The 27,243-nt window shown below is 43.2% G+C and overlaps 2 protein-coding genes and 1 long non-coding RNA gene across 3 annotated transcripts in view; 1 reads left to right on the top strand and 2 right to left on the bottom strand.

Annotated features, from left to right (window-relative positions):
- Positions 1-1,575: 1,575 nt before the first annotated feature.
- On the bottom strand, positions 1,576-6,972 carry LOC127052721 (uncharacterized). The gene is made up of 3 exons (XR_007774875.1): positions 6,892-6,972; positions 4,175-4,247; positions 1,576-2,544 (listed from the first exon to the last, which is right to left on the bottom strand). It is a non-coding gene; the product is annotated as an uncharacterized LOC127052721 (long non-coding RNA).
- Positions 2,982-20,584, top strand: LOC127052720 (L-lactate dehydrogenase A chain). The gene is made up of 9 exons (XM_050956626.1): positions 2,982-2,994; positions 7,137-7,173; positions 12,677-12,811; positions 13,975-14,092; positions 16,676-16,849; positions 17,368-17,541; positions 18,716-18,833; positions 19,411-19,534; positions 19,768-20,584. Exons 3-9 carry the CDS (start codon positions 12,686-12,688, stop codon positions 19,930-19,932), a joined length of 999 nt encoding a protein of 332 aa, XP_050812583.1. The 5' UTR covers positions 2,982-2,994; positions 7,137-7,173; positions 12,677-12,685; the 3' UTR covers positions 19,933-20,584.
- Positions 20,585-22,760: 2,176 nt separating this feature from the next.
- Positions 22,761-27,243, bottom strand: part of TSG101 (tumor susceptibility 101) — a 50,994-nt gene continuing 46,511 nt past the window's right edge. The window contains exons 9-10 of the mRNA XM_050956624.1: positions 25,659-25,898; positions 22,761-23,065 (exon numbers count right to left, since the gene is read on the bottom strand). Of these exons, the coding sequence (XP_050812581.1) occupies positions 22,976-23,065; positions 25,659-25,898 (330 nt within the window). The 3' untranslated portion in view covers positions 22,761-22,975. The remainder of the gene's footprint in view (positions 23,066-25,658; positions 25,899-27,243) is intronic.

Below are 27,243 nucleotides of genomic sequence, written 5' to 3'. Positions count from 1 at the left end.
CCAGGATGGGTAAGGAATGGTGTCCCTAACCTCTGTGTGTCAGAGGGTGGAGATGGATGGCAGGAGAGAGATCACTTGATCATTACCTGTTAGGTTCACTCCCTCTGGGGCACCTGGCATTGGCCACTGTCGGTAGACAGGATACTGGGCTAGATGGACCTTTGGTCTGCCCAGTAAGGCCGTTCTTATGTACTTTAGTAAGATTTCAAAATGTGTGGAAATTTCCAGAAATGAGAATTGCATCAGCTAAGCCCACCTGATGACAGTGCAATCCCTCCCCCACTGCCAAAAAAAAAAGTGTTAAGATTTCAGCCAGCACCTCATTCTAATAAGTAGCAAGAACTCTAGGTCTTTGTAATTGGCTCTGCCACAAGGCTATTTTAATGGATGGGAACAGATAAAGAGACTAAATTATTTGGGTGCATAGAAATCTCTTAGTGCAAGCGAAGAGGGGATCCATTTTTAAGCCTTTGGTTCTCTTTAGGTAGGACAAACCTTTGAAGAGGAATATTGCAGATGACTGAAGAGCACAGGGGCATGTATAAACGTGATTATTTTATGCACGGTACAATGTATTTCACCCTGCTACACATGTAACAATTGCTAAAGGTCTTGCTCAGCCATACTTTGTTATTTCTGGTTTTAGGAACACAGGACTGAAAGGGACCTTTTGGGACATCAAGTCCACTCCCTGCCATCACATAATCAACTGAATGACAGTAAAAGACATTTCAATCCTTTTTATCTCTTTCACTCAGTCCATTTTAGGGTCTGGTCTAGTCTAATCGACTTAAGGTATGTCTAAAGCACCTAACAGCTTGGCATTTAAGTGCCAATCCAGAACCCCTTTATAAAAATAATTAGCAATTGTATAGGTTTACATTTTTTAACTATTTTAAAACTGTTAATTAAGTAACCCTCAGACTATCACAAGGAGGAGGTAGTTAAAAATTGTGATGATTCTATATGATTTTATGAAAATATGCTAATGAGTGTGAATGTAAGTATGCTTCATGCAGAAGGTCTGTTATAAGGTATCATTACATATCTTATAATCTACTGAGTGTGCTCATCCTATTTGTATAAATGTACCACTCTTGTATCTGAAACTAGAAATATGAATTATAACTCTGAGGGCCTATTGTAATTAGCCGAGGTGTAGGCCATTAATGGTAGTTTGGAATCTTGATGACTCCCATCAACCAGGACAATTGACTGCAGATGGCTCTGTATTACATACAGTACTTGCAAGTCTTCCTGTATATGTGTGTGCTGGCAAGTGAGTAATGAAGTCTTACAGTGACACGTGATCATGTCACTTGAACTGGAATCCATCTTTAACCTAGTGCTTTCCCATTGAGAAGGGGAAGAGGGTGCGGGTGGGAACCCAGAGGGACAAAGGATTCCCGCCTTATGCAAAAGATAAATGAATGAGTGGAAAAGAACAAAGAGGAGCAGCCATCATGAGGGATCCCCTAGCTACCACCTGAGCTGGAACAAGGGCTGTACCAGGGGAAAGGATTGTGCCCAGATTAGGAAGCCATCCAGTCTGTCAAAGAGACTTATGGAAACATCTTTCAGGGTGAGATTTTATTTGTATTCAGTTTCTTAGACATGGACTTGCGTGTTCTATTTTATTTTACTTGGTAATACACTTTATTCTGTCTGTTACTACTTGGAACCACTTAAATCCTACTTTCTGTATTTAATAAAACCACTTTTTACTTATGAATTAACTCAGAGTATGTGTTAATACCTGGGGGGGGGGCAAACAGCTGTGCATTTCTCTCTATCAGTGTTATAGAGGGCAAACAATTTATGAGTTTATCCTGTATAAGCTTTATACAGGGTAAAATAGATTTATTTGGGTTTAGACTCTGTTGGGAGTTGGGCATCTGAGTGTTAAAACAAGCACACTTCTGTAAACTGCTTTCAGGTAAACCTGCAGCTTTGGGGCAAGTAATTCAGACGTTGGGTCTGTGCTGGAGCAGACGGGAGTGTCTGGCTCAGCAAGACAGGATGCTGGGGTCCCGAGCTGGCAGGGAAAGCAGGGGCAGAAGTAGTCTTGGCACATCACTTGGCAGTTCCCAAGGGGGTTCCTATGCCAGCCCATCGCAAATATTATCTTCGTTTTACAGATGGAGAAACTGAGGCAGAAAGATGAAGGAATTCATCCCAGGGTGCAGAACAAATTAATGGGTAAACTAGGATGTAGATTAATAGATTCCTAGGCCAGAACAAACCATTGTGATCGTCTCATCTGGACCTCCTGTATCACACAGGCCATGGAATTTCTTCAAAATAATTCCTAGAACAGATCTTTCACAAAAACATCTCATTTGAACTCAGAATGTCCTGATGCTCAGTCTCCTGATCTTTCTTCAGAACACGCTGCCTGCTTCTGCAGGCAAAACCCAATGGAGTTCATTGGGAGTGCAGCCTGAGCAGGAACTTCAGAATTGAACCCCCAAAATGACCCTGTGCATGTCATAGCTTCATGTCTTTTCTCATCTTGGGGGTGGGATCAGCTTTGAGTTGGTTTCCCTGCAAGAAAAAGGACAGATGCAACTGACAAGAGACACCAAGATTGAATAATACCTTAAACTCTACAGTAAAGTATCAAAATGGACACAAAACCTCTTAATGCTGTATAACTGTTTTACCCAGAATACTGGAAACATCTGATGTGACGGTTAGTCTAAAGCCATGTTCTTATGCATAGTAGTGAGCCTTAGTTTACAGTTAAAGCTACCTCATATCACTCACTGAAAAAAAAAAATTCAGACTGAAGAGAATGTGGTGTAGGTAATTTCTGTTACTTAATCAGGGCCTAACTCAATGTCCATTGAAATAAATGGAAAGACTCCCATTGTTTTCAGTGGGCACTGGATGTGCTTCTAGCCCAGGGGAGGGTGAACTATGGCCTGGAGGCCACATCTTACCCTTCAGACATTTTAATCCGGCCCTCTAGTTCCTGCCAGCCGGGGAGCAGGGCCGGGGCTCCGCGTGGCTCCCGGAAACAGTGTCATATCTCCCACTGGCTCTTATGCATAGAGGCAGCCAGGGGGCTCCACACACTGTCCCCGCCCCAAGCGCCGCCCCCACAGCTCCCATCGGCCAGGAACCATGACTAATGGGAGCTTCAGGGGCATCGCTTGCAAACGGGGCAGTGCGTTGAGCTGCCTGGCCGTGCCTCTGCATAGGCGCTGGAGAGGGGGACATCCCACTGCTTCCGGGAGCTGCTTGAGGCAAGCACCACTGGGAGCCTGCACCCCTGATGCCCTCTCACCCTCCGAACCCCTTGGTCCCAGCCCAGAGCACCCTCCTGTACTCCAAACCCCTCATCCCCAACCCCACCCCAGAGCCCATACACCAAGCTGGAGCTCTCCCCCTCCCCTGCACTCCAACTCCCTGCCCTTCTTCAGCGCCCCTCCCGCATCCTGAACTCCTCATTTCTGGCCCCATCCCAGAGCCTGTACCCCCAGCCAGAGCCCTCACCCCCTCCCACACCCCAACCCCCCAATTTCATAAGCATTCATGGTCCGCCATACAGTTTCCATACTAAGATATGGCCCTCAGGCCAAAAACTTTACCCACTCCTGATCTAGCCTAACAATTTCAGCCACCCTATTTTTATTTTAACTCAAGGGGGTGATTTTTGAGGCTTGTGAAAATGGAGAGAGAAGGCCAGTCATGTTAGAGAGAGGACAAGCTTCCCCCCAGAGATATGAAGGATTTCAAAACACTTCAGTAACTTTATATATACACACACACACACACCTCACAATGTGCAGTGGAGGGCAGCGGCTAGGCAGGTAAGGTATGGGGGCCAGGAGGGGAAATGCGGGCCTACATCCAAATAAGCAAAGTCAGCCATTTAAAAGGATGACTGAAAAAGATTTGGTCTCCTGTCCTTGGAAGGGAGAATAGGAGAGAGACCATCCAAGTGCAGGAACAGTGTCCTTCATTAGCTCATTCCATACTGCTTGCATTGGCATCGGCCTCCTTTGTTTGAATCTCTCTGAGGCAGAAAATCAATGTCAATCATGCCTGAAGATTTCTCTCCTCTCAAGTGTGCCTGGTGGTGCTCTTGCCCCCACAATACACACAAGAAAAATGTTGGTATTTGCCACCTTACTTTCCACCAAATAATTTAGGGGAATTAAATACTAACCTCATAAAACCAGCCAGGTTTCAGCATGTCATGGTGTTCAATCTGCTGTATCGCCACCTTGGGCTTGTCTAGACTAGGATAAAAACAGTATCTATTTTAAAACATGTTAGCTAATCTATGTTAACTCAACTCTAGTGCAGACAGGGCAAGTTGTTTTTTAACCTGTGTTGGCTGCTTGAGGTGAAGAGAAGGAGTTATAAGCAAGAGAGATGATTTTGGTCTTTGTGGCAAATAGAGATTCCGCGCAGGTGCACAGAGCTGATATCATCGCAAAGGAAACACCGGGGTATATTGGAAACTATGCCTGTTTTTATTTTGCTTGGCTTACAGGATAAAAAGTGCACAAATAATAACCTTTTCTTTTTTGGGAACCTGGAGTTCACCTCAGCCCATTAAAGTGTTAAATAACAGCTTGCCCTCTCTGCTCTAGAGTTTTAAATCATCTAGCCAAAGGGGTTTTTAAAAATACCCCTTTTAGCTTAGTGTCAACAGGCCCCTAGTCCTACTGCCAAAATCTTCAACAGTGTATATGGGAAAAAATATTCTTTCCTGACCAACTCTCCTCCAGATGATAATTTTGTACCCTGAAGCATGACGTTTAACTAACTGTATTATTTTATAGACCCTGGTGTCTGGCACCCAACTCCATTTTGGTATGTGAAAAAATGCTAAGTCAGCAATGAGCTACTCAGATGCATACAAAGTTGCTGAAAGGGAAGATTCCAGGGAGGCATAACTAAACTTCCTGACCCCTCCTTCCAAGTCTTTTGCTCAGGATGCTCTGTGAACTGGGAATAATATAAAATGACAGCACGGTAATAAATCACTTTGTTTTTCCTACATTCATTCTACAGCAGATTTACTCCTCTCCTCACTAGCGCTTCCCCTCCCACATCTGCCACAATTATTGCAACTCCTTTGCTCCCCCAAGCCACACGTCACAAGCACCTGACAATCCTGATGCATCAGCAATGAACAAAGCATGTCTAGTCAGGGCTGGCTCCAGCTTTTTTGCTGCCCCAAATGGTGAAGAAAAAAAATTAAAAAACAAAACAAAGAATTGAGCAGCTGCCGACGAGTGAAGAGAGGGAGTGAAGGCCCCGCCCCCGAATTACCGCCGAAGACCCAGACCTGCTGGCCCAACAACGGACAGAGTGCTGCCCCTTTCTGTTGGCCTCCCCAGGCACCTGCTTCCTTCGCTGGAGCCAGCCCTGTGTCTAGTGTTACAGCCTGCAGGTTTTAGTATCTAATCTGACAGACGTATTTACAGAGAGAATGGACAATATTTCGTTGCTCTTCTGTCTCTGGATTTCATAAGTGTGCAGGCAAAACTCTTTCCTCCAATTGTGTATTTAGGCATCTATCAATGTTTGTGATGTTTTTCTCACCTGTGATTTTTCTCTGAGGCCCTATTACCATTCACAGCCATACCACTTTGGGCTACACTTCTCACCAGGTCTCCAGAGCAGGACTAGGCCATGGCAGCAGCTGCATGAGGGTCTTAAAGGAACCCCTTATTTGAGGAAATGGTGTTGGTAAGCATAAAAGCCATGATGGGAGGTTCCTCCCTCCACTGATAGTACAGAATTTAGGAGAAAAACATGAGTTTTGCATAGAACAAGGTAAACTTGAAGCTACAGAGACTGGCAGACTGCCAGAGTCAGGAACAGTTGAGAGCGATGCTTAAAGGAGACTGCAGATGCTGCACATATGGGGAGAAATCAAAATAGCAGTACAGCTTCTCTTAATTTGTGAGACTAACTGCAACAACCAAAGAGGCAAACCACATGAAGCGAAATTATGAAGTGGGATTCAATGGCATCACTATTGAATGTGGGAAGATGTGGTTAGGAAATATGTTAGCGATCACATGTGAGCATGTTTTTAACACTCAGTTTCGACGGAGACAGCATTTAAAAACATTATTTGGTTGGGAGTCCAACTGTTGAGCAAAACCAGTAAACACACACTTTTAAAGGTGTGAAGTCTGGCTACATTAGGTGCTAGCAACACACCTTTTAAACAGCACTTAATACATGCTAGCTAACGTCTTAAAAATATATTTTTCCTAGTCTAGACAAGGCCAACGTAGATCCTGACCTACACAGCTTAATGAAAGAGGGAGGGTCCGGGAAGGCATGAAAACATGGTCTTTTCTCCAGAATGCTAATTAATCACTGACATTAAATAGCTATTAACAAAAACAGACACATTCCCCTTCCCAACTCAATTACTCAGGTTTCAGGCTACTGTGCTATCCTAATTTCATTAATTCTTCAATTATCATAGAGCTTTCCAAAGGCAGGCAAGGCCTGCCTTTCTATCCTCCTTATATATAGATATATATCTCCAAAAGTCAACCTAAAAATCCTTCCAAGTCTCCTTATTCCTCATAAAGAAAGCTCCCACCCCCTTATGCAAGGGACTTTTAACTTGGTTACGGATAATGGTTGTAAATATTACGTGCCTCAGTTTCCCCCATCATAAAATGGGGCTAATTCACTTAGCTCCCAGGTAATCTTCAAAAACCAATACTCCTGCGCTGCACGTCCCCTCAGTGTGTGCGCCGCATGTCTCCCGGGCTCCTGGCCTCTGCATGGAGCGAAGGCCCCTTTGCAAATAGCCCGGTTTCCATGCAAGGCGGTAGAGCTCCCGGAGCTGCCTGGGCAAACAGCGCGGGGGTTCAGTTAGCCCCACGCCTCGGCTGGACTCTGCACCCTGCTAGCGCCGCGCGACACCGGCGCTGCCCTCCTGCCACACAAGCTCGCGCAGTTACGCCTGCCCCGCATCCCGAGGCGGCAGCACCAGCCTAGCCGTGCAGCTGGGCACGTCCTACTGGGGCTCTGGTGAGCAAGTCAGCTGGCCGAGCTCGCTCCGCCCTGCTGGCCGCACGTCAGCCGCGGAGCCCTATTTATACCCCGCCCCCGCGTCCCCCAGCAGTGGTACTGCAGTGGCGGCGGGCTTAGCACGGTGCGGTCTTTGCTGGCTAGATCGCCCAGGTAAGCCGCGGGCAGCCGGCTGCCGATGCGGGGGAGTAAAGCGCTGCAGCATCCCCTTGGAGCAAGGGCAGCCCCCCCGTGCAGAGACGCGGGGGCCGCTAGGATGTTTTTTTGGAGGGGGAGGTGTTGCATAATCCTCCGAGTCATTTTTATTTTTTGTTTTGGAGGGGGGGGTGAGTTCATACACCACTGGCTCATCGGTTTGTTTGGGGGGGGGGTAGGTGGGCTCTGTGCTGCGATTCCTGGGTCACGGGAGTGGTGCGGCTCATATAACCCCCTGGGTCACTGATTGTTTTGTGCGGGAGAGTCGGCTGGGTTATAATTCTTCTGTGCTCCCTGGGTCACTGCGATTTGGGTGTGGGGTGCAGAGAAGGGTTACGTAGCGCTAGTAGCGGAATTGCTTTTAGGGATAGACGAGTTTAATTTCTAGACCACTGTAAGTTTGGGGGTGCAAGGGTTCGTTATACAACCCCTGTGCACTGGGAGGGTTAGAGCAGCCCTAGGTAATAGCATTTGGGGGACGTTGTGGTGATTTTTGGCTGCAATCTCTGGGTCGCTGTGATTTCCAAGGTGGATTGGAGCAATGGGCACCCTGGCTACGTGCCCCGTGTTCTGAGTTCTTCCCCAAGCTGCAACATCCGCTTAAATAATCGATTGAGTCGTTGCTGTGGAGCTGTTACATGCAATTACCTTTTTTTTTTTTTTTTTTTTTTTTAACTTTTGCTGACCTTCGAGCCCAGTCAGGATGCTTCCTTGCTGCGTGATGGGCATGCCCCTGGGGATAATGGTACCACACTCGGACTGCAGGCTCCTGCTTACCTGATCCCCTATATGGGCTTGCTTAGGGTCTCTGAACTGCAAAGACCTGATCCTGTCTGAGGACACACCCGAGCACTTTCCTTTGGGCAACCCAGCATGATGAATTCTAGAAGGTGAAGGTGGGGCTAGCCTCTGCCTGTGGCTGGTGAGGAGAAGTGAAATCTGTGCCCAGGATGGGAGTTAGCTTGACTGGGCCTTGCCATTCTTCCTAGCATAGGAGATGGCTCGGTAGAGTAGGCATGCAAATGAAAGGAGGGTTACTATTGCATGGGGCAGCAGACCCTGACCTCTAGTCAAGCAAAGTCAGAACACCACTGCCCTTTTAGCACACTCTGAGGACTAATCCTCCTCCTAGCCGCCACCACCCCCTCCTCTAGTCACCACCAGCTTTGGCTAGAGCAGGACTGAACACACAGAGGATCTGAAACAGCACTAGGCTGCCTGAGGTGGTGCTCGGGCTGATCTTACCTAGATGAAACCAGGGAACCCCCACCATGATCAAGCAAAGCTTGCTGCAGACAGTAACACTGCAAGGGCTTGTAGGGATCAGTCAGGGAGTGGGTGGATGATGGCGTGTGCCTACTCCTAAAACGTCAGAGAGCTGTCCAACCTCTGAGCCTGGGCTGGGTGAAATTCGGGGACTCCCACCACCCCCAAGTCTGCCTCTGCTGATAGGGCCCTTTGCCATGCTCTGCTTCAACAGCCTTGGCTGGCATTCCGGTTACCGCTCCTTGGCGGCGGTGTGGAGCCCAGCCACAGCCATTTGCACTTGGGTCTGGCAAGGCATTAAGCTCTGCAACCTGACAGCCCGTTCTGTGTTGGATTCCAGCGACAATACAACATCCCACTGTGTTAATCTGATGCTCTGTGAGGAAGAAATACAGCTACGCAAACATGACACAGTGCAGGGGGAAAAACCCAATTAATATTTGTGGTGACATTTGTTTAAACAAACATGCCCAATGTTTCTACCATTGTGAAAAACCAAACAAACTCCCAACCAGTGTGTTTTGGGTCAGTATCTGCTGTCTTGGATAGCTATTTCATTTGATCCGTGAGGAAGGGAGCCAGCGCTGTTAGTGAAGTCTGAGACATGGGAGTCCTCGGTTAATTCTCTAGAGGTGGGCATTTTATAAATTACCACTGCTTTCTTATTACATGGCATTGCTTTCTGTAACTTTTTTGAAACCTTGTGGTGATAGCTCTGCTTTTAGCTCCTAAATATGCACTAACATCATTAATTTGCCTCGTGCTTAAGGAGACCCTTTGAAAAGCTTGTGGTTGTGCTTTGCAAGATGCATTTTGCTGGAAACGCTTTACAATCCTAAAACACAACCTGGGCACAGAGGCCCATATCAAATAGATACAATCAAGTATTGATTTCACCTGACAATGAATCTATGCACTTGCTTTCATGCTGTGCACAGATGCTTGATTCTTCATGACTGTCCGTAACTCCTTGGGTGGAATAATATCCCTCAAACGTATATTTCACGGTTGATGAAATACTTCTGTTGGCTCTTGATCTAAACATGATGTATCATTTTCTGTTTAACTTTTATCTTACTGAGGACCTGGCAGATGTGGAGATGCTTTAGAGCAGCAGTTCCCAGTCTTTACTGGTTCATGAACCACCTTTTTAAAAATTGGTTGTGATGTGAAGGGATGGAACATAGCATGGTGTGGGAGCCCCTGCTTTAAAGGACAAATCTGGCCTGTGGAGAAAATGTGGGTCTCTCATGTTACGCAGTGTGCTGGGAAGCAGAGATGTTCCATATCAGAGCCCAAGACTCTGATCTCTTTGCCCACTGAGCCATACAGCTACAGGCAAGATATAGGAAAACTGGCATTATTAACTTCTATTGTACTGCATAGAGGCCCTGAGGGGCCTTTCCTGCTAGACTCTGTACCACATGAACTAAAGACAGCCTGGTAGAGCTTACACTTATCATTTCTCCAATGCCATAACTGTAACCTACTTTAGACAGAGGAGACAGTGTGACCCTGCTGCTTATGAGATGCCATGTGATAGGAAGATGAAGTGACTCAGTTCCTTAGTCCTCATGTCATACTCTAAAACACCTAAGTGAGAGAGTCTGCTGTTTGTTTAAATAAAATCCCTATTATCTTTCCCTGTTTCTAGATTTCACTGGGCAAAACCTGTCCCACAGGCATAACACAGCAAGTCCTGTTTTCCCTCCCCATACATCTGGGCAGCTATTTTTCCTCACTCCCCTGGCTGCACTGAACTTGGCTAAGGGGGCAAATGGCAACAGTGGCTCTCCTGAAACTTAGAGCCTAAAGAGAGAGGCTGTTGGGCCACAGGGTGCCATTTCTGAGTCTGCTGGCTGGGTGGTTCCTCACTCCCACGGATAACTGCACCCTGCCTCTATTAGAAGAGCAGCAGGAGCCTACCACACTGGGAGCTGGAGTCAGTCCTTGTATCAACACCAGCAAGATTGGATGGGGTCTGAATTTGGAGGGGGGGAAACACCAAGGTGACTCCAGGCTGGAGTTTGAAGACCAGTGCTCCACACTGGGGTGCCTTCCTCCACAAACACCAGTTATTACTGATGCCAAGTGGAAGAGGAAAATTTCCGGTGCCTATCTGTACATACTGAGAACAGTGAAGTGCCTTTCACTTCCCAGGGTTGGTCAGGATTGTCCTGCCTGCTTTTTCCTCCCCTTGATGGGGGAGAGAAGCAGTTTATTTTGAAGTGTATGTAAGTGCCTCTGAAAGGGGCCAGAATCATAGACCCTAGCTACTGAATTCCTTCATCCACAGGACAAACAAAGCCATAGCAGTGTAAACTTGCACCTCTCAACGCTGACCCTGAGGGACATGCTGGAGCAGGGGGTTCATTGTTCTGGCCCATTCTGTGCCCTGTCTTTGAGGGATGATAGTGGCTTTGTACGGTTCCTCTGAAGAAGCTGCGCATGTCTCTCAGATATCCATGAATAAACATGGGGGAGGGGAATACTTTCAAAAGCTTGTAGGTCACTTAAATGCTTTTGAAAAGGTTGCCCTATATGTTACTGCTTATGTCAGTGGAATTTGAAATTGTGTCCTAAGCCTCTCCTAGACTGAGTTCCCACATCCCAGCCAAAGATATCCCCCATAGCCTTAAACTACTAGCAATTTGCTGCATTGGATTAAAAGTAATGGTTAACATTAAGGTTGTTTTCCAATGGGGATGTCTGACATGCTTAAATAAAGGAACCAGCCCCATAAGCTGTGGCTCAAATTAAGTAATATTTTAAAGACTTTCCCACCAAACAACTGACCATCTTTGTCAATCAAATGACATGTGTGGACCATATAGTGCCAGGTACCTAAGCAGCAGGTATGTGACTGAAGAATTGGATACATTACTAATGGTATATTTAAAACAATGTTCATGAATGCTCATGCTGCCTCACCAGACTCTGACTCCTATCTCTCTTGTGATACAACATGCAGCTGAAATAGTTATGAATGCAGAAGCCATAGGGAAAGTATTCTGCTTGTACAGCCAGAGGTGCAGTTTACTCCTCGTGTAAGAATAGTCTACCCAGGGGACAAAAATTAACTGGCTCATTAATGAAAATTCCTCAAATGCACCTTAAAACTAATTAACAAGATAATTTAGGGAGTCTGGTCACCCACTCCCACTTTCATGACTGGGAAGTCTAAAGTGAGCTTGAAGAGGTCTTTCCTGCTTGTATCCTAGAACTTAAGATATGGAAAGGCCCTAGTAGGTCACTTTAGCCTATGTCTACACTATAGCAGCTGCACCGATGCAACTGTGCCACTGTAGCACTTCGGGTGAAGATGCTCTAAGCTGCTGGGAGAGAGCTCTGCTGTCAGCTTAACACCTTCCTTCACAAGCAGCTGTAGTTACGGCTGCAGGAGAACCTCTACCACTGACATAACGCTGTCCCGACTGGCGCTTAAGTCGGTTTACTTGCCTCTCTCAGGGGTGTGAATAATCCACACCCCTGAGTGCTGTAAGTTACACAAAAGTAACTTGTAGTGTAGACCTAGCCTGAGTCTAGCTCTAGTACTAGCCTGACCTACCTTATACAATTAGGTCAGCATAACTACATTGCTTACGGGTGGGGAAAATCCAGGAGTGGTGTAGTTAAGAACTCTTCTGTCAACCTAGCTACTGCCTCCTGAGGAGGTGGATTTGCTGCACCCTCCCATCTGTGTAGGTAGTGGCTACACAGACAGGCTATTGCCACACAGCTGCAGTGGCACAAATGTAGCATTTTAAGTGAAGATCAGCCCCTTGCTGCTGGTGCAGTAGAATACCTGTTGCCAGACAGTGCTGTACTCTGAAACCCAGAGACATGATTTTCTTTAACTAAGAGAGTCTTCTCTCCCAATATTGGAACACGTTACTGGAGTGCTACATCAACTGTACAATCACTGCCCATAACACCTTATTGGGGCAAATCCTAATCAGCTTGCATAGTATAATTAAATCAATTTATAGTTATTCGTGACCCACAAATTCTCAACGGGAATGTACAGTTTGGGCCTCTCTCCTGCAAGCAGCATCACCGTCTTAGTTATGTGGTCACTCTTAACTTTCTTGCTTAGTAACAGGATCTATGATTATATGCACATTGAGTTCACTTCAGAGCTATAGTAATAACTCATATGCTTAGAGAAATTACATAACACTGCAATTCTTTTCAGCAGTACAAGATGTCTGTTAAGGAACTTCTCATTCAAAACGTTCACAGAGAAGAGCACAGTCATGCCCACAACAAGATCACTGTGGTTGGGGTTGGCGCAGTCGGCATGGCTTGTGCAATCAGCATCCTGATGAAGGTGAGTGTCAAGGTTTACCCATCCTCCATCTGGGACCAAAGAAAGCTGTGGAGAATAGCTAGAAATATTAATTTATCTGGCTGTCTTTTGCACCTTGTAAATGCCAATTGGAATATAGCTATTCACTTATCTTAGCTATACATGAGCTCACAAATAACATTTACTATTAGAATGTTTCTCCAACAATTGCCAGCTTTCTGACTTTCATGTACAGAACCCCATGTTTCTGATCTAATTGGGACCGGGGCCAGATCAGATAATGGAAGAATCCTATATAGTGAATAGGAAAATGTGAGGCTGCAGTGCCGTCTAGTGGCCACAAAGATCACCCGCTTCTGGACCTGTGCGTGCTGGTTGTTTGGTTAATACTCAGCCAGATAATGGAAGGTCTGATAAATGGGGTTCTACTGGTTATCTGCCCAGGGTGGATAACTACAGAACAGAATATATCTGGATCCCAAACCTTTATTTGTACTACTAGAATGCCTAAAGCTGTTTGGCTTTAAACAAGGAGAAAATTGAGCTGTTGAATTGTTTATTCCACTGTATACTGGAAATAATTCCAGTTTAGATATGAGAAATGCTGGACTGAATGTAAATGTATGTATTGCACAGAGTATGCAGTGCCATTTCTAGAAGTAATCTTTTCCTGGAACTTTTGGAGGTCGGAGACTGGTCTGTTGTAAATCTGAACTGCATTCTCCACATTGAATTACCAAACCACTTATTGATCATACCACAGATTACACCATGCTTGCTTTTTCATTATTGTAAGGCAGTTGTTTTTTATAACTGCTAACTGTTGGAGTATGCTTCATAAACCATTTCTTATTCAGGTTAACATGCATGGAAACGTGTACTCCACGGTCTAGTGACACTGTGTGAGGTGCAATACAAATAAGAAAATTACTGCAAGTTTCAATACTCCCCCCGTGTGCCCCCCCCCCAAAAAAAGCTATGACATTGATAGAAGTTCCAGCTAACTAAAATATTTGGTTTAGAATGAGAGTGTTCTGATCCTGACCAGCAACAGTTGGCTAACTACACTTAATTTATGCTGTTGCCATCTTTCTAAAGTCTGACTTAAAATGTTTCACTGTAATCTGAATTCAGAAATCCAGCACACAGATTTGGTCTTTAATCATGCTTCTGGCCTCCTGTAGGATTTGGCTGACGAACTTGCCCTTGTTGATGTCATAGAGGACAAGCTGAGAGGAGAGATGCTGGATCTCCAGCATGGCAGTCTCTTCCTTAGAACACCAAAAATTGTCTCTGGCAAAGGTTAGTCTTGAGGGTTTATTTTTTAAATACAGTTTCTAAATGGAGACCATCACTTCAGATACACAGTTGCTCATCCAAGTGTTACTTGATCTTTAAGGCTTAGTATTAAACAGCAGGTTCAATCTGTTTCTGTTCATACAGAACATAAGAATGGCCATACTGGGTCAGACCAGAAATGCCAGCTGCTTTAGAGGGAGTAAGCAGAATGGGCAACTTCATGTGATTGTCTCATCCAGTCCCAGTTTGTGGCAGCTGAAGGCTTAGGCACACCCAGAGAATGGGGTGGTATCCCTAACCATCTTGGCTAATAGCCTCTGAAGGACCTATCCTCCATGAACTTATCTAGTTCTTTTTTTAACCTAATTATATTTTGGCCTTTAACATTCCATGACAAGTTCAAAAGGTTGACTCTGCACTGTGTGAAGTACTTCTTTATGGATGTTAACTTGCTGCTTATTTAGGAAACATGGCACAAACTTCAGGTTGGTGGAAATCTAAGTCTAGAACTCAGTCAATCAAGTGTAAACTCCCCAAGCACAGGAACAGCCTAAACATGGAGTCTCCATTGAAGATCAGCCTTTCACACTAATTAATACGCCTCTTCTGTCTGACTTACAGAGGCTCACAATACAACCACTCAAATATGTCCTTACAATGTGAACTACAGATGTCAATGCACACAGCAACTCCCAAACACATTCTTGTAATTCTAATACCTCATGTAAACACACTGGTGAGCCAGATGACTGAGAAATGCATAGCTGGAATCATTCTGTTGACATGGAGACCCTGACACCAGTCAGCACCTGGTCTCTCAGCATCTCTCACACCAGTCATGATTTTATAAACCTCCATCCTATTCCCCTGCCCTTACTTGTCTCTCTTCTTAATTTCTCCTCATAGGCAAGTTGTTCCATATCGCTGATCAGTTTGTTGCCCTTCACTGTAGCTTTTCTGGGGGGCGAGGGGGAGAAATAGTTCATAGCTGCCAAATTTGAATTTTTAACTTCTCATTAAAGCTTGTGGAGGTGGACACTCCTGTGTTCTGGAATTGGCCACTGGGGCTAGAACTTGCATTATTAAAAATAAAATTCTTAAGTGTTTCAGCTTACCTGTATGAGCCTCCTAGATCACTTTTTTTTTTTTTTTCTCTGCAGCTGGGTAATCACCACCATGACTTGTGTTCTTGTCTACCACTCCTATTGGCTAGAAACAGCTCAGATCATGGCAGTTTAAATTTCACAGTAGCTAGTGACTATGGCAAGTGTTAGTGCATAGTTTAGTGATTTCTCAGCCAAGGAGTAATTTCTTTATCCATAGGCAGGTCCTCATCAGAACAGAGGCACTTTGTGTAGTTTAAAAAAAAAAATTGTAATACGTCACCCCATACTGACACTAGCCAGAGACGCATGCAAGACCACTACCTAGACCTCAGCTATTGTCCAGATAGGCTTCTCTCTCTAGGGCTACCATCAGCAGCAGTGCACCCAATATTTCCTTTAAAGAAAACACACATTCCATGGGATGTAACATTTGAGTCTTTCCAACAGGGCTTTCTTCTCCCTCCTTCCATTGTTGGAGTCTCCTGTTATAGCTGACATGAGTCCTTGTTTCAGTGGCTTACATTCACCCAAGAGCAATCAATTAAGGGATCTGCAGCTATAGCCACGTGGCAGGCAGATGTGGCCATATGTTTTTGCCACAGCCTTGTGCTTTCTTCACTTGTGCTTCTTTAGCTTTTTCTGTATTGCTATTCTCAGTAGCTTTTAACCAGAGACCAACAGGTCTGTCACTATCCTGATCTATTCCCAGCAGCTTCCCATGTGTTAAGGTTGACTTGAACAGCTTTTAGAGAAGCTGTGGGAGTGTTTTAATGTGTTAGCCTCTCAGTGTACATGCTCCCATTTTCAACTGTCCATAAAACATGGCTGTGAGGAGTTGTGTATCATCCATATGTATGAGGTGACCTGCCAAGTGATGTTGTACATGTATTATCAGGGATTCAATGCTAGTCATGCAGCACTGGTCCAGGACCTTGTTTGGTATCTCATCCACCCACTTGATGATACATGGGAGAGACAGACAGCGCATGTGAAAATGCTCTAGTTGCTTAAAGTGTCTGCCATGGTGTCTCCACGTTTCATAGCTATAGAGAAGAGTACTCACCACACTCCAACAAAGAGCTAGTCAGGAGAAGTGGTTAGGGCACTAGCCTGAGGCTCAGGAGACCTGGGTTCAATTCTCTGCTATGCCGCGCCCCAGACATCCTGTGCATGGATAGAATGGTGCTTCCCTATCTCACAGGAGTGTTGTGTTGACACATACTCATTTATGTCCCCCATTACTATAGCATGTATAGTAATGGCATAAATGAGTATCAGAGAAACTTATGCAGCAACACATTGAAGCTGATGTAACTCTCTGCATAGCAGAAGATAACTGATTATCAGGAGAGCACTATATTCCACTAACTATAGCCTCTCAGCACCTTCAGACTTACGAACTCTAACTTGAGGATGGTAGGAACTCTAGGCTTGTTCTGAGCTTTGTGGAAAGAATTAATGTTTGACACTTTCTTTGTAGACTACAGTGTGACAGCACACTCCAAGCTGGTTATCATCACAGCTGGTGCACGCCAGCAAGAAGGAGAGAGTCGTCTTAACTTGGTCCAGCGCAACGTGAACATCTTCAAATTCATCATTCCCAATGTTGTAAAGTACAGCCCTGACTGCACGCTGCTTGTCGTATCAAATCCAGGTCAGGCTTGTTAGGACTGCTTAATAAAACCCTTGGTTCCCTGGCTCTTATGGAATAGGGCAGCATGTTTCAGAGAGGGGGAAAACTGATATAGTTTACTGGGCTGGGGATTTGAGACCACTTGCCTCAAGCTCCCAGTTCAGCCCAGAACTTGAGGATGATGCAGTGACCCTCCACTTTAAACTTGCCTGTAACTGCTTCTTTAAAGCTCTTGAAGCAGGACTGTGTGTAATGGAGGCTGACACTTCTTACAGATCAATTAGTGTAATTTAAGCCTCTGTCATGCAGCTAAAAAGGTGGTTTTGCTAATAAGCAACTATATATATTGAGACAGTATATATCAGTTCTCTGCTCTATTCAGCATATTTAGTGTAAAAAAAAAAAAAAACACAACAAAACTTGCAGATAGAACCCTCACAAGAATCAGTTGGAATAGACTGTTTGTCAAACAAGGCATTAGAATTTTTTCATTAGTCTTTCATCAAGTCCTTTTACTAACCTGGCTATTGTATTAATAGTTGATATTTTGACCTACGTGGCCTGGAAGATCAGTGGCTTTCCTAAACACCGTGTTATTGGTAGCGGCTGCAATCTGGATTCTGCTCGTTTCCGCTACCTCATGGGGGAGAAACTGGGCATCCATTCTCTAAGCTGCCATGGGTGGATAATTGGAGAGCATGGAGATTCTAGTGGTACGTATGAAGCTCTTATCTTTAGCTTTATTCTGTTTGTGGCTTGTTTTAAAAACCACAAATTATGTAGTTGGGGGTCAAAACTAACTCTACCAAATTCCCAGGAAACACTAATATCCATTTTTTTTTTGCAAATAATTGCTTGTTAGGATCTTCACATGAGGCAATTTAAGGAAACAAGCATTGCCTTCCTTAACTTAGCTGTGGTATGCAGTAACAGATGATCTATATTTGACTTGGCTTTTCTGTTAGAAAAGGTCATTACTGTAACCCAAGAAGGGCCAAAACGGGCAGACTAAATTCTCCCAGAACTCTCCAGCAGGGAGCTGAAAGACTAGGAGGGTGAAGCTCTTCCTGGCAAGGGACTATTGAAAAATGCTGCTGTTGTCAGATATCAGAGGGGTAGCCGTGTTAGTCTGGATCTGTAAAAGCAGCGAAGAGTCCTGTGGCACCTTATAGACTAACAAACATATTAGAGCATGAGCTTGCGTAGATGAATACATACATCCGACGAAGTGGGTATTCACCCACGAAAGCTCATGCTCCAATATGTCTGTTAGTCTGTAAGGTGCTACAGGACTCTTTGCTGCTACCGGCCTTAGACTTTATTTTAATTCCAGTCATTGAGTCTTCATGCATTTTTGCCCCCACCCCCACCAAAACCTTTAAAGAACTTCAGTGCAGGTCTAGGCCAGGAATACCTAGGAGTGTTTTTCTTTTGTTCAACACACCTTCAAGTGATTGTTGAAACAACGTTGTCTAGGAAGGGGAGACTTCAAAATTCCTTTCCCTTCTCATCTCCCCAACCCCTCATGAAACTAAATAGTCCCTTATTGTCAATTCATTCCTTGACTAATTTAAAAAACCCAAACTGACCCCCTTTAACCTTGAGATGCCAAAGGTAAAGAAACAGGCTTAGATCCTCAGACAGGACTAGGTTCACAAGACTTATTTTAATCCTGTAAGATATACAAACCTTAATTTTCATTATTAAAAAAATGAAATTCTTACACCCAAGCCGCAATGGCACTTGTATAGCAACAGATTCACTCTACCAAGTGTTATGCTAATTGTCAGTTTATATTTGGGTGGAGTGAAATTAGGATTTGTCTGGTGGATTGATAAATGCTCTGTACTGTGAAGTAACTTGTTAATTTTTGTGTATTTATCTTAGTACCTGTCTGGAGTGGAGTTAATGTTGCTGGTGTCTCCTTGAAGGCTCTGCACCCTGACATAGGAACTGATGCAGACAAAGAGCACTGGAAAGAGGTCCACAAACAGGTGGTGGACAGGTAAAGAGCAATTTTACACTAGAACAAGTTGCTTTACTCTTAAATGGCACAGAACTACAGTGCGTAATGTCAAATGGAGCAAATGTTCTCTAACTAGCTATACTCAGTTATGGTATTACACTGATACTGCAGCAGATTTATAACAGTAACAAATGTGAAGATACAGAAATGATGCAACTTAATAGGGATGCCTTGGTAGCTAACATTCACCAGTCTAATGGAGAAAACAAGTTGTTCATTTCTGGTGAGCTGCAATCTTGTATGCCCAAGAACTCTTACATAGATGAGTAATGAACCTCTAACTTTTTCAGTGCGGAGAACCCAATACTTTAAATCTGGTTAACAGGTACTTCGGTGCTTGACTGAAACAGAATGGGTGGAATTTTTAGAAGTGCTTAATCCTGTAGAAGGGCACAAGTCCTGCTGAAAGTCAGTGGGACCAGTGCTGCTGAGTTGGGTGATATATTTTTTTTGGCACTCATCCATCGTTTTAAGATTTCATAATCCAAGTTATAATAAACTTCAGTTTAACCATTTTGTTCTTAGAAAATGTAAAGCAAGTTCTTTACCTTTGCAGTGCCTATGAGGTGATCAAGTTGAAGGGATACACGTCATGGGCTATTGGTCTCTCTGTGGCAGATCTAGCTGAAACTATTATGAAAAACCTAAAGAGGGTGCACCCAATTTCTACTATGGTTAAGGTAAGCAGCAGCTTGTTAACACAAGAATGGTGGCAGTTTCTCTGCTTTGAGAATCTAATTTACAGCTGTACATATTAATATCCAGAGCAGCCAAATTTCACAAGAAATTAGGCAAACAGTTTAGACCACTGGCTTAAAGGAAGTAACAGGATGGGCTAATACTTGAAAATAAAGTAAACCAAGTTTATAAGACACCCACGTAATCTAGTAATATCCTTCTATTTCCTTTTCAGGGCATGTATGGAATACATGATGATGTCTTCCTAAGTGTTCCTTGTGTGTTGGGATATAATGGCATTACAGATGTAGTGAAGATGACTCTGAAGAGTGAGGAGGAAGAACAGCTACGGAAGAGTGCAGATACACTTTGGGGAATCCAGAAGGAACTGCAGTTTTAATTCTTCTGTCCTAGCACTTCACTATACAACAGTATAGGGGATTTGTCTTTTGCACTTTTCAAGTAGGCCAAGTCCTTTGATGTAGGTACTGACTAGAAACATGTAAAGCTAAAATCTATGACCAACTCAGTTTCCTGAAATTAGAGTATGAAACTATTCTGTGGCTTTCTTTTCCTATTCACCAAAACCAGTATTGGTAGCCAGAGGTGGATCACAACCTAGTCATTTACAGTTAAGTGGTGTAAAGTAGATCTAGCACTCCTTGTAAAACACCATCACTTAGCAAAATCCTCTGCCTTTCTCTTAAGTCAGTTCAGAAGAATATAACTGGTTTCACAACTGTGTAGTAAATGTAGAGACCAACATATTTCTTGTATTACAAAAGATGGGGGCAAACCAACTCTGACCAACTTTCTCTGACTGATAGATTAAAGATCTCAACTTGTTGCAGGTCCAAATGTATTGTTTCCTAACTGCTTTGGAATCTGTGCATACCTTTTCTGAAGAACTTAATTTTTGTGTACTATACTGGAATAGCTGTAAATCTGGTTCCTAGAAATGTAAAAACCCAGGACTTCCTATACAACAAGTAAAGGCCACTGCAAGCATTCAACTGTACCAGCCCTAACCCCAAATAAACCATGAACTGCTACTTCTTTCCTTGTCTAATTTTACTTTAGTGCTCAAACATGGATCACACAAAGTTGCCCTGTTCAGAGTTGTCCCTCTGAAGCACAGCACTAGCCTCTTTCAGAGGGAGGATACTGGGCTAGATTGAAGTCAGCCTGATGCAAAGATGAGTACACCTCCACAAAAGCTTGATATTTAAATCCAGCTTCTCAGGATGAACACACCCCCTCTACCATTTCTATAGCCCCATTATCTCAAACCTTTAGCTATTTAATATTCAGTTAAAGTGGGGTTTCTTTTAGTAACTTATTACATAAAAATCCCAGTAAATGAGCAGAGACTACAGGGGCTCAGAACTCTTGAATAGCATGTCTTCTGTATTTTGACACCCACGGTTAAGACTAAAACACTTGAAGGTGTTGAAGTGCATGCGTGCTATTAACCTAAAATAAACCAATGCAAACTCCATTCCAAAGGAAAAACAGGATTTTTTCCTTACCTGTAACACTGAACTGAGAGTAACTCTGCCATCTGTGTTAATGGGATCCATCCTCTCTCCACAGGTGGTTGACAGGCAAGTGAATCAGAACAAAAGTATGCCATACTGGGAGTCTCTGCTGCTAGTGCATACATAGAAGCAGGCTAGCAGCTTCCCTAAAACTTCATGCACTAATAGAAGCAGTTAAACCATACAGAACAGCAATAAGAGTAATCCATTCCCCCACTATAGATATTCACTGAAAATCTTATTAAAGGGAGGGAGGGGAAAAAATCACCTTTTTGTAGGGAATACCTCCAAGTACTCTCTACTAATAAGGGCCCTAAACTGTAGTAGCAAGCTGACTTAAGGAGGAAGGAAGATACATCTTGACTGAAGAAAAAATAAATTGGATTGAGTTACAGCCTTTAACTTAAACAGACCATGAGTGCAGGATCCTTTGTCCCACTTTAGGTCCAGAAAGAAAGTAGGGAGGGATACACAGCTCCTGATTAATGTGAAAGCAGGGCATGTTTCTCAGGACCAGCTCGTTGGAGGAAAAATAATTACTGGAGATTTGGAAGGGGGGAGGGTGGAAGCAGTTTTTGTAATTGTGTGACAGTAAAAAAACTTAACCAAAACTGCCATCTTGAATGAAAGAAAACTTCAAGGAATAGCAGCTGTAGGTCCAACTCCTGAATAATAACAAAAGAATGACCGTACCGGCTCAGACCAAAGGTCCATCTAGCCCAGTATCTGTCTACGAACAGTGGCCAATGCCAGGTGCGCCAAAGGGAGTGAAGCAACAGGCAATTATCAAGTAGCTCAGGTCATCTGCATTAAAACTCCTCATGGAGGTGTCTTCAGAGTCAGACTCCAAGGATGAGGAAATTTCTCTTCATCAGACTCTTTTGGGAGATGCACATTGGTTTCTTTGGCCACTTACAAGAGGAAGGTTATTTCATTTAGCATAAAAACAGCAGGTTGCTTAGGGAAGTGAGTGCTGCTTGTTTTGGGCCCTTTAGAGTATGTGATCTCTGCACTTCATCTGAATGGGAAAAGGACAGGGAAAATTTGTTTTCCATGAAGGATTTGTTGAGGTAGCCCACACCAGCCCTAATCTAAGGAAACAAATGACCTCATCAAGTTGTTCAGACAAGGTAGTGGCAATTAGTCACCTGGGAAAAGAACAGGATCCATTAGTATGGATTATAGAAAGCAATTTGCACCATAAACAATTTAAGGAAATAGATTTTGTTTCAAGCTTCCATGAGGTGATTCTGAGTAAAAGTGTTATGTACCTAAGCATAATTTTTAAGGTTAACATTCCCTATTTTGTCTGTTTTTACAAACTGCAAGACAGTGATATTTGATGTAATATCTAGATAGAATGGGGGAAAAAAAAATCACCCGTTTTTGCTATGGTCACCTTGCAAGAAATCTCATTTCCTGAGTGACAAGCTCTAGCACAGACAACAAGCCTTTACACTGGGCATCCTGCTCTTTAATTTATAATAAACTTAAATGACAACAGCTATACTTAAAGCTATAAACTGTGTTTATTCTTCCTAGTTCTGGACACTGAAGAAAACATGTTTCTAGGTCTCAGCACTGTATTATCAATATGCATGTTTGTTAGGGAAATAAAGTTGCACAAACTAGGAAGATGTATTGTTTGCAAAGGAAGTATATAGTCTACACAAAAACATAGGAAGAAAAAAACTATGCAACAAGTTTTATTTCGCATTAATCCATCAACACAAAAAAGATTACAAGGAATAGAAAGTGCATTAATAAAAGCTAGTCTTTACCAAAAAGAAAATATATTGATTCAAAATATCTTACACTTTTGAATGGTGTAATAACTTATTCTGGTCACCTACTGATTTAAAGAAAGAGTGACTGTTTCATAAGGAGCCCTACATCCCAGAGAGGTCAGTACAGATCACTGAGTCCAGCAGTCTTTCTTGCCTTCTGCATTAGCGCCCTCAGCTGGAATTGCTTGCGTGACAGAAGACGTACATGCTGGGGAAAGAGAAGATACAATTTAGTGTAACCATCAACTTTATGGCCTTCATTACAAAGAGATTATCTGCAATCCAAAATTTTAACACTTTGCATAATCAGAGCCAAATGTGATTTTATTTTTGGAAATGAATATTTAGACTTTCAGGGCCACATTCTGATTTGAGTAAACACAGTAAGGACCTCAAAATATGTCCCAAGGTAAAATACTTTACACTTTCTGCAAACTGCAACACACAGTACACAGAACTTTCTTTGCTGGAAATAGCAATCAAATTCAATTAGGTATCATCCCCTATAGTTTATTTTTAGTGAATTAAGTATCTGGTAAAAATGTATTCAGATTTATGGAGAGTATAACAAATTAAATTGAATTACTGTAGATTATCATTGTGCCTCCCATGAGACACAACAATACTTGTCTGAAGCTGGAGTGAAGACCACACTGGTGAATGCAACAGCCAAGCTGCTTAAGGACCAGATGTTAAGCCATTATCTGGTCTCTCCATCTATGGGATACTAAAGATGAATCCCAGATTTGAAGTCTCAGCCTAAACTGGAATGTCAGTGAATTTCTATTAGAGAAAGGAATTGATAGTATTTATTTCCTGATTGATTGCCTAGGAGCAGACTACTAGACTTTTGAGTCCCTTAGGCGTTGTATTTATGAAATATAAAAGGAGTGAGTATTAACTAAGATGGGCACACAACAACTAGCTTTAAGAGTTAAATAGTTTTATTGAATCAGTTTAATTTTAAGCATTTTTAATACTTTGTTTCAAAATCACAGGATTTATTCAGCTGCAAAATAAAGGTGAGGAATCTTTTTGCCCACTGCATGGCATTTTTTATCCTGATCCTTAATTAAACATTTAGCCTATCAACTTCCCTTTAAATGCTTTGACCTATAAGTGAAGTTAAGATAAGACTATGATCAGCAACTCCAAACCCTCTATTTTCCTTCCTGCACCCCAAGACAGTCATTAAGTGGGTTGGCAAAACGTCTGGTTGCTCAGTTAACTGGTCAAAATCTGCTATATGTCTCCCATCTAATTTAGAAGGATTTCTTATGCACAGGGCCAAAAGATGTTTGAAATACTTGTGAATTATAATTCCAAAAAGTTTGGATCAATATTTCAATGCTACCTGTTAGGTTATAAATGAAAACAGACTCATAGGGATGAGGCCTTTTTATTGCACTAGCCATTAAAAAATATCTATATTACCATTCCATGCCGGAGATAAGTTTTTTAAAGTGTATCAGTGTGGTGTTAGCTACCTTTTTATGGAATGGAAAGCTGGTCAGATTTGTTACAATTCCTGTTTCTAAGTTGAGTGACGGCTTATAGGCATACCAAATGCAGAACACTACAATTTTAGTGTACCTTTATACCACTGGAAAGCAGAGAGATACTGAAAAAGAGAAGTGACTTCAGTAAACTATTTCCTAGATTTAGGCCTCCCCAAGTATGCAACTGGCTCCACATAGGTGAACCTCTGAATCCTTCACAACTTCACCCCATCCTTCTTAACCTAGTAACTTACTGTGACATATATCACTTCTTTTGCTCTGCCAGTGTCCCAAGCCTTTAATGCCCATCTGTCAGCTTCTCTTGTAAAAAGCCTCCAGGCTTTCTCCCACATGTACCTTGTCTTCCTGCAAATCCCTCCCTTAAGCCTCACCTCTGCTGTAATGCCTATAAAACCCAGCCTGATAACCACAGCTAAGCAGGTGACAAGCTGCAACTGTCCTCTTCCCCTTCTTTCCCTTTTCTATACCCCACCTATAAAAATAGATCACTGCCACATTGAGCTAATAAGCTGTGTCAAATCTTCACCATACTCATAAATAAATAAATCTATAGGCAGGCAGTGGTAATGAGCGGATTCTTTCATAGATGTGGCTTCTGGGTATCTCTTTGTCTATCCATACATATGGTTTGCTTGCGTCAGAATCAGACAGATAATCTCCAATAGCCAACTGAAGTCAATGCCTAAACCAGTGTTTTTCAGTCGGTCCTCTTTCAGTATCCGGCTATGTCTTGATCCAAAGCCACACAAGCATTTGAAACTCTGCTTGGAATAGAAAAATCCGATTTAAGGAAGAAAAAGATGAACACGGTGGAGCATGAGGCTATGGGTAGTGAGCTGGTGGTCTGTGTCCATTTCTGTATCCACTCTACGACAAACTCTTAGTTAGCCATTTCAGCAAAGGCACCAAGTCTAGAATGAGGGTGAAGACTGAGTGAATAACTGCTCACCTTTACACTTAGTTTCTCCACAATCTGGGTGAAGGTGCATTGATAAAGCAAGGCGGGCACACTGGCACAGCCACTATTACACCTGACCTAGTAACACAAGACTTTAGTCTACAATGCTGTTAACTAGGGACTTTTCACAAGCACTGACATTCCTTTTATTAATTGATGTTCTCTTTTTAAAAAATGCAGACATTTTTAAACCTACTGGTTCCCCTTTGGCAAAAAACACCCAGCAACACAATCTCGGGACAGACACAGGAATTTTTAGTGCCAAAATGTTAGTCAAATACCTAATTTTCAATGCACATTAAAAAATGTCTTGAGAAACTTACCTTTAGAAAGACATCTAGGTCAATAACCCCACGTCTCAATGCTTCTCCCAAGTAAAAGATGGTGTCTTCAATGGCATTTTCCTCTGCATATAAGTTCAGAATCTGTTTGTAAAGTGGTGCTGTTGGAATGATAACTTCATCTATGTCATTATTTTCTGACTGATTTTCCATTTTCTCCAGTGCAGAACTAAGTTCTTCATCTTTCTTCTTCAGAAGATCAATGTTCTTATCGACTTCAGCCTAAAAAAATATTTAAAATACTTGCTCTGTTAAATGACAGGTTTTAGAATAGCAGCCGTGTTAGTCTGTATCCGCAAAAAGAACAGGAGTACTTGTGGCACCTCAGAGACTAACAAATTTATTTGAGCTACAGCTGTAGCCCACGAAAGTTTATGCTCAAATAAATTTGTTAGTCTCTAAGGTGGCACAAGTACTCGTGTTCAAGTACTCCTGTTCTTTTTGCTCTGTTAAAGTTCTGAGCTCCAGAGGACCTCTTAAATTTTACTTTGATACACATTTGAAGAACTCTAGTTACAAAGAAAACACTGAAAAATGCTCCTTCCTTTCTGTAATTTTGTCCTGCTTTCCTCACTTTTTCTTAGGTCCCTCTTAGTTAAAGAAGCAAAATCCCTACAAGTTTCAAAATAGGGATTACACATATATCTGGATAATATCTTGGGCATAAGATACTTTTGATCTTGTAAAGTTAACCCACAAAAATAGTCATCCCCTTCATTCAAGATAACCTACAGTTACGTTTTGCCAAGATCAGCCTATAATTGTCCAGCTCTAACAGGTCCAATTCTCCATTCTCCAGTGCAGCAAGGCTCTCTTGCAGACTCACTAGCTCTGGCTCAACAGAGACCCTGTGGAGGCAAGATGGCAAGCAGGGGTTGGGGAAGAGATGTAGTTCAGAAGACATGAGTGGATGAGCAAAAATGTGGGTGGCCAGAGGCATAATGAGATATTAGCAAGTATGATGACTAGTTTAATAGGGATGTGTGGGCATGAGGGATGGAAGAAGCTTTTTGTTGTGAGGGGTAGAGGCCGTTGGCTTGAGGGTCCAGGGCTATGCAGGGAGACTGAGGTAGGGATGGAGTCCAGTGCCTCTATGCCATGACACTGGAGACTAAAATGCTCCCCAGTGCTGTTGCCACAGTGCACCAAAGAGCTGAGACAGTGGCAAGGACTGGGAACTGACTGTTTTAATACTTTAATGCTGAGGTACTGGCACATGAATGGCTCCTTCTGCTGTTACTGCCGCCACAGCTTCCTGGTATACTAAAGCAGCAGTACCAGGAGGAGCCTCTGATGTGCGGAAGTCTCAATGCAGAGGTTCCGGGCCCCATTCCCCCCTAGACTACTCTAATCCCCTCCCCTCCTGAAACTCCCGTTTAATCTCCCCGTGCACCATGGACAAGCACCACAGGTAGTTGAAGGAAGGTGAACAGCCACACAAAGTGAGGGCATAGTGTGAGTGAGGTTAAGAGCATAGGAACAGCCATACTGGGTCAGACCAATAGTCCATTTAGCCCAGTATCCTGTCTTCTGACAGTGGCCAATGCCTGGTGCTTCAGAAGGAATG

This window comes from Gopherus flavomarginatus, chromosome 5 (genome assembly GCF_025201925.1).
Source record: "Gopherus flavomarginatus isolate rGopFla2 chromosome 5, rGopFla2.mat.asm, whole genome shotgun sequence".
NCBI lineage: Eukaryota > Metazoa > Chordata > Testudines > Testudinidae > Gopherus > Gopherus flavomarginatus.
Note: the sequence above shows the minus strand (reverse complement) of the source record. Positions and strands in the feature narration are given on the sequence as shown.

Bases quoted from the DNA above. Each gene is read 5' to 3' on its own strand.
- LOC127052720 (XM_050956626.1), top strand. From the start codon at position 12,686: ATGTCTGTTAAGGAACTTCTCATTCAAAACGTTCACAGAGAAGAGCAC. The intron at 16,850-17,367 runs GTCAGGCTTGTT...TTGTATTAATAG, and splicing joins GCTTGTCGTATCAAATCCAG to TTGATATTTTGACCTACGTG. The intron at 18,834-19,410 runs GTAAAGAGCAAT...TTACCTTTGCAG, and splicing joins CACAAACAGGTGGTGGACAG to TGCCTATGAGGTGATCAAGT.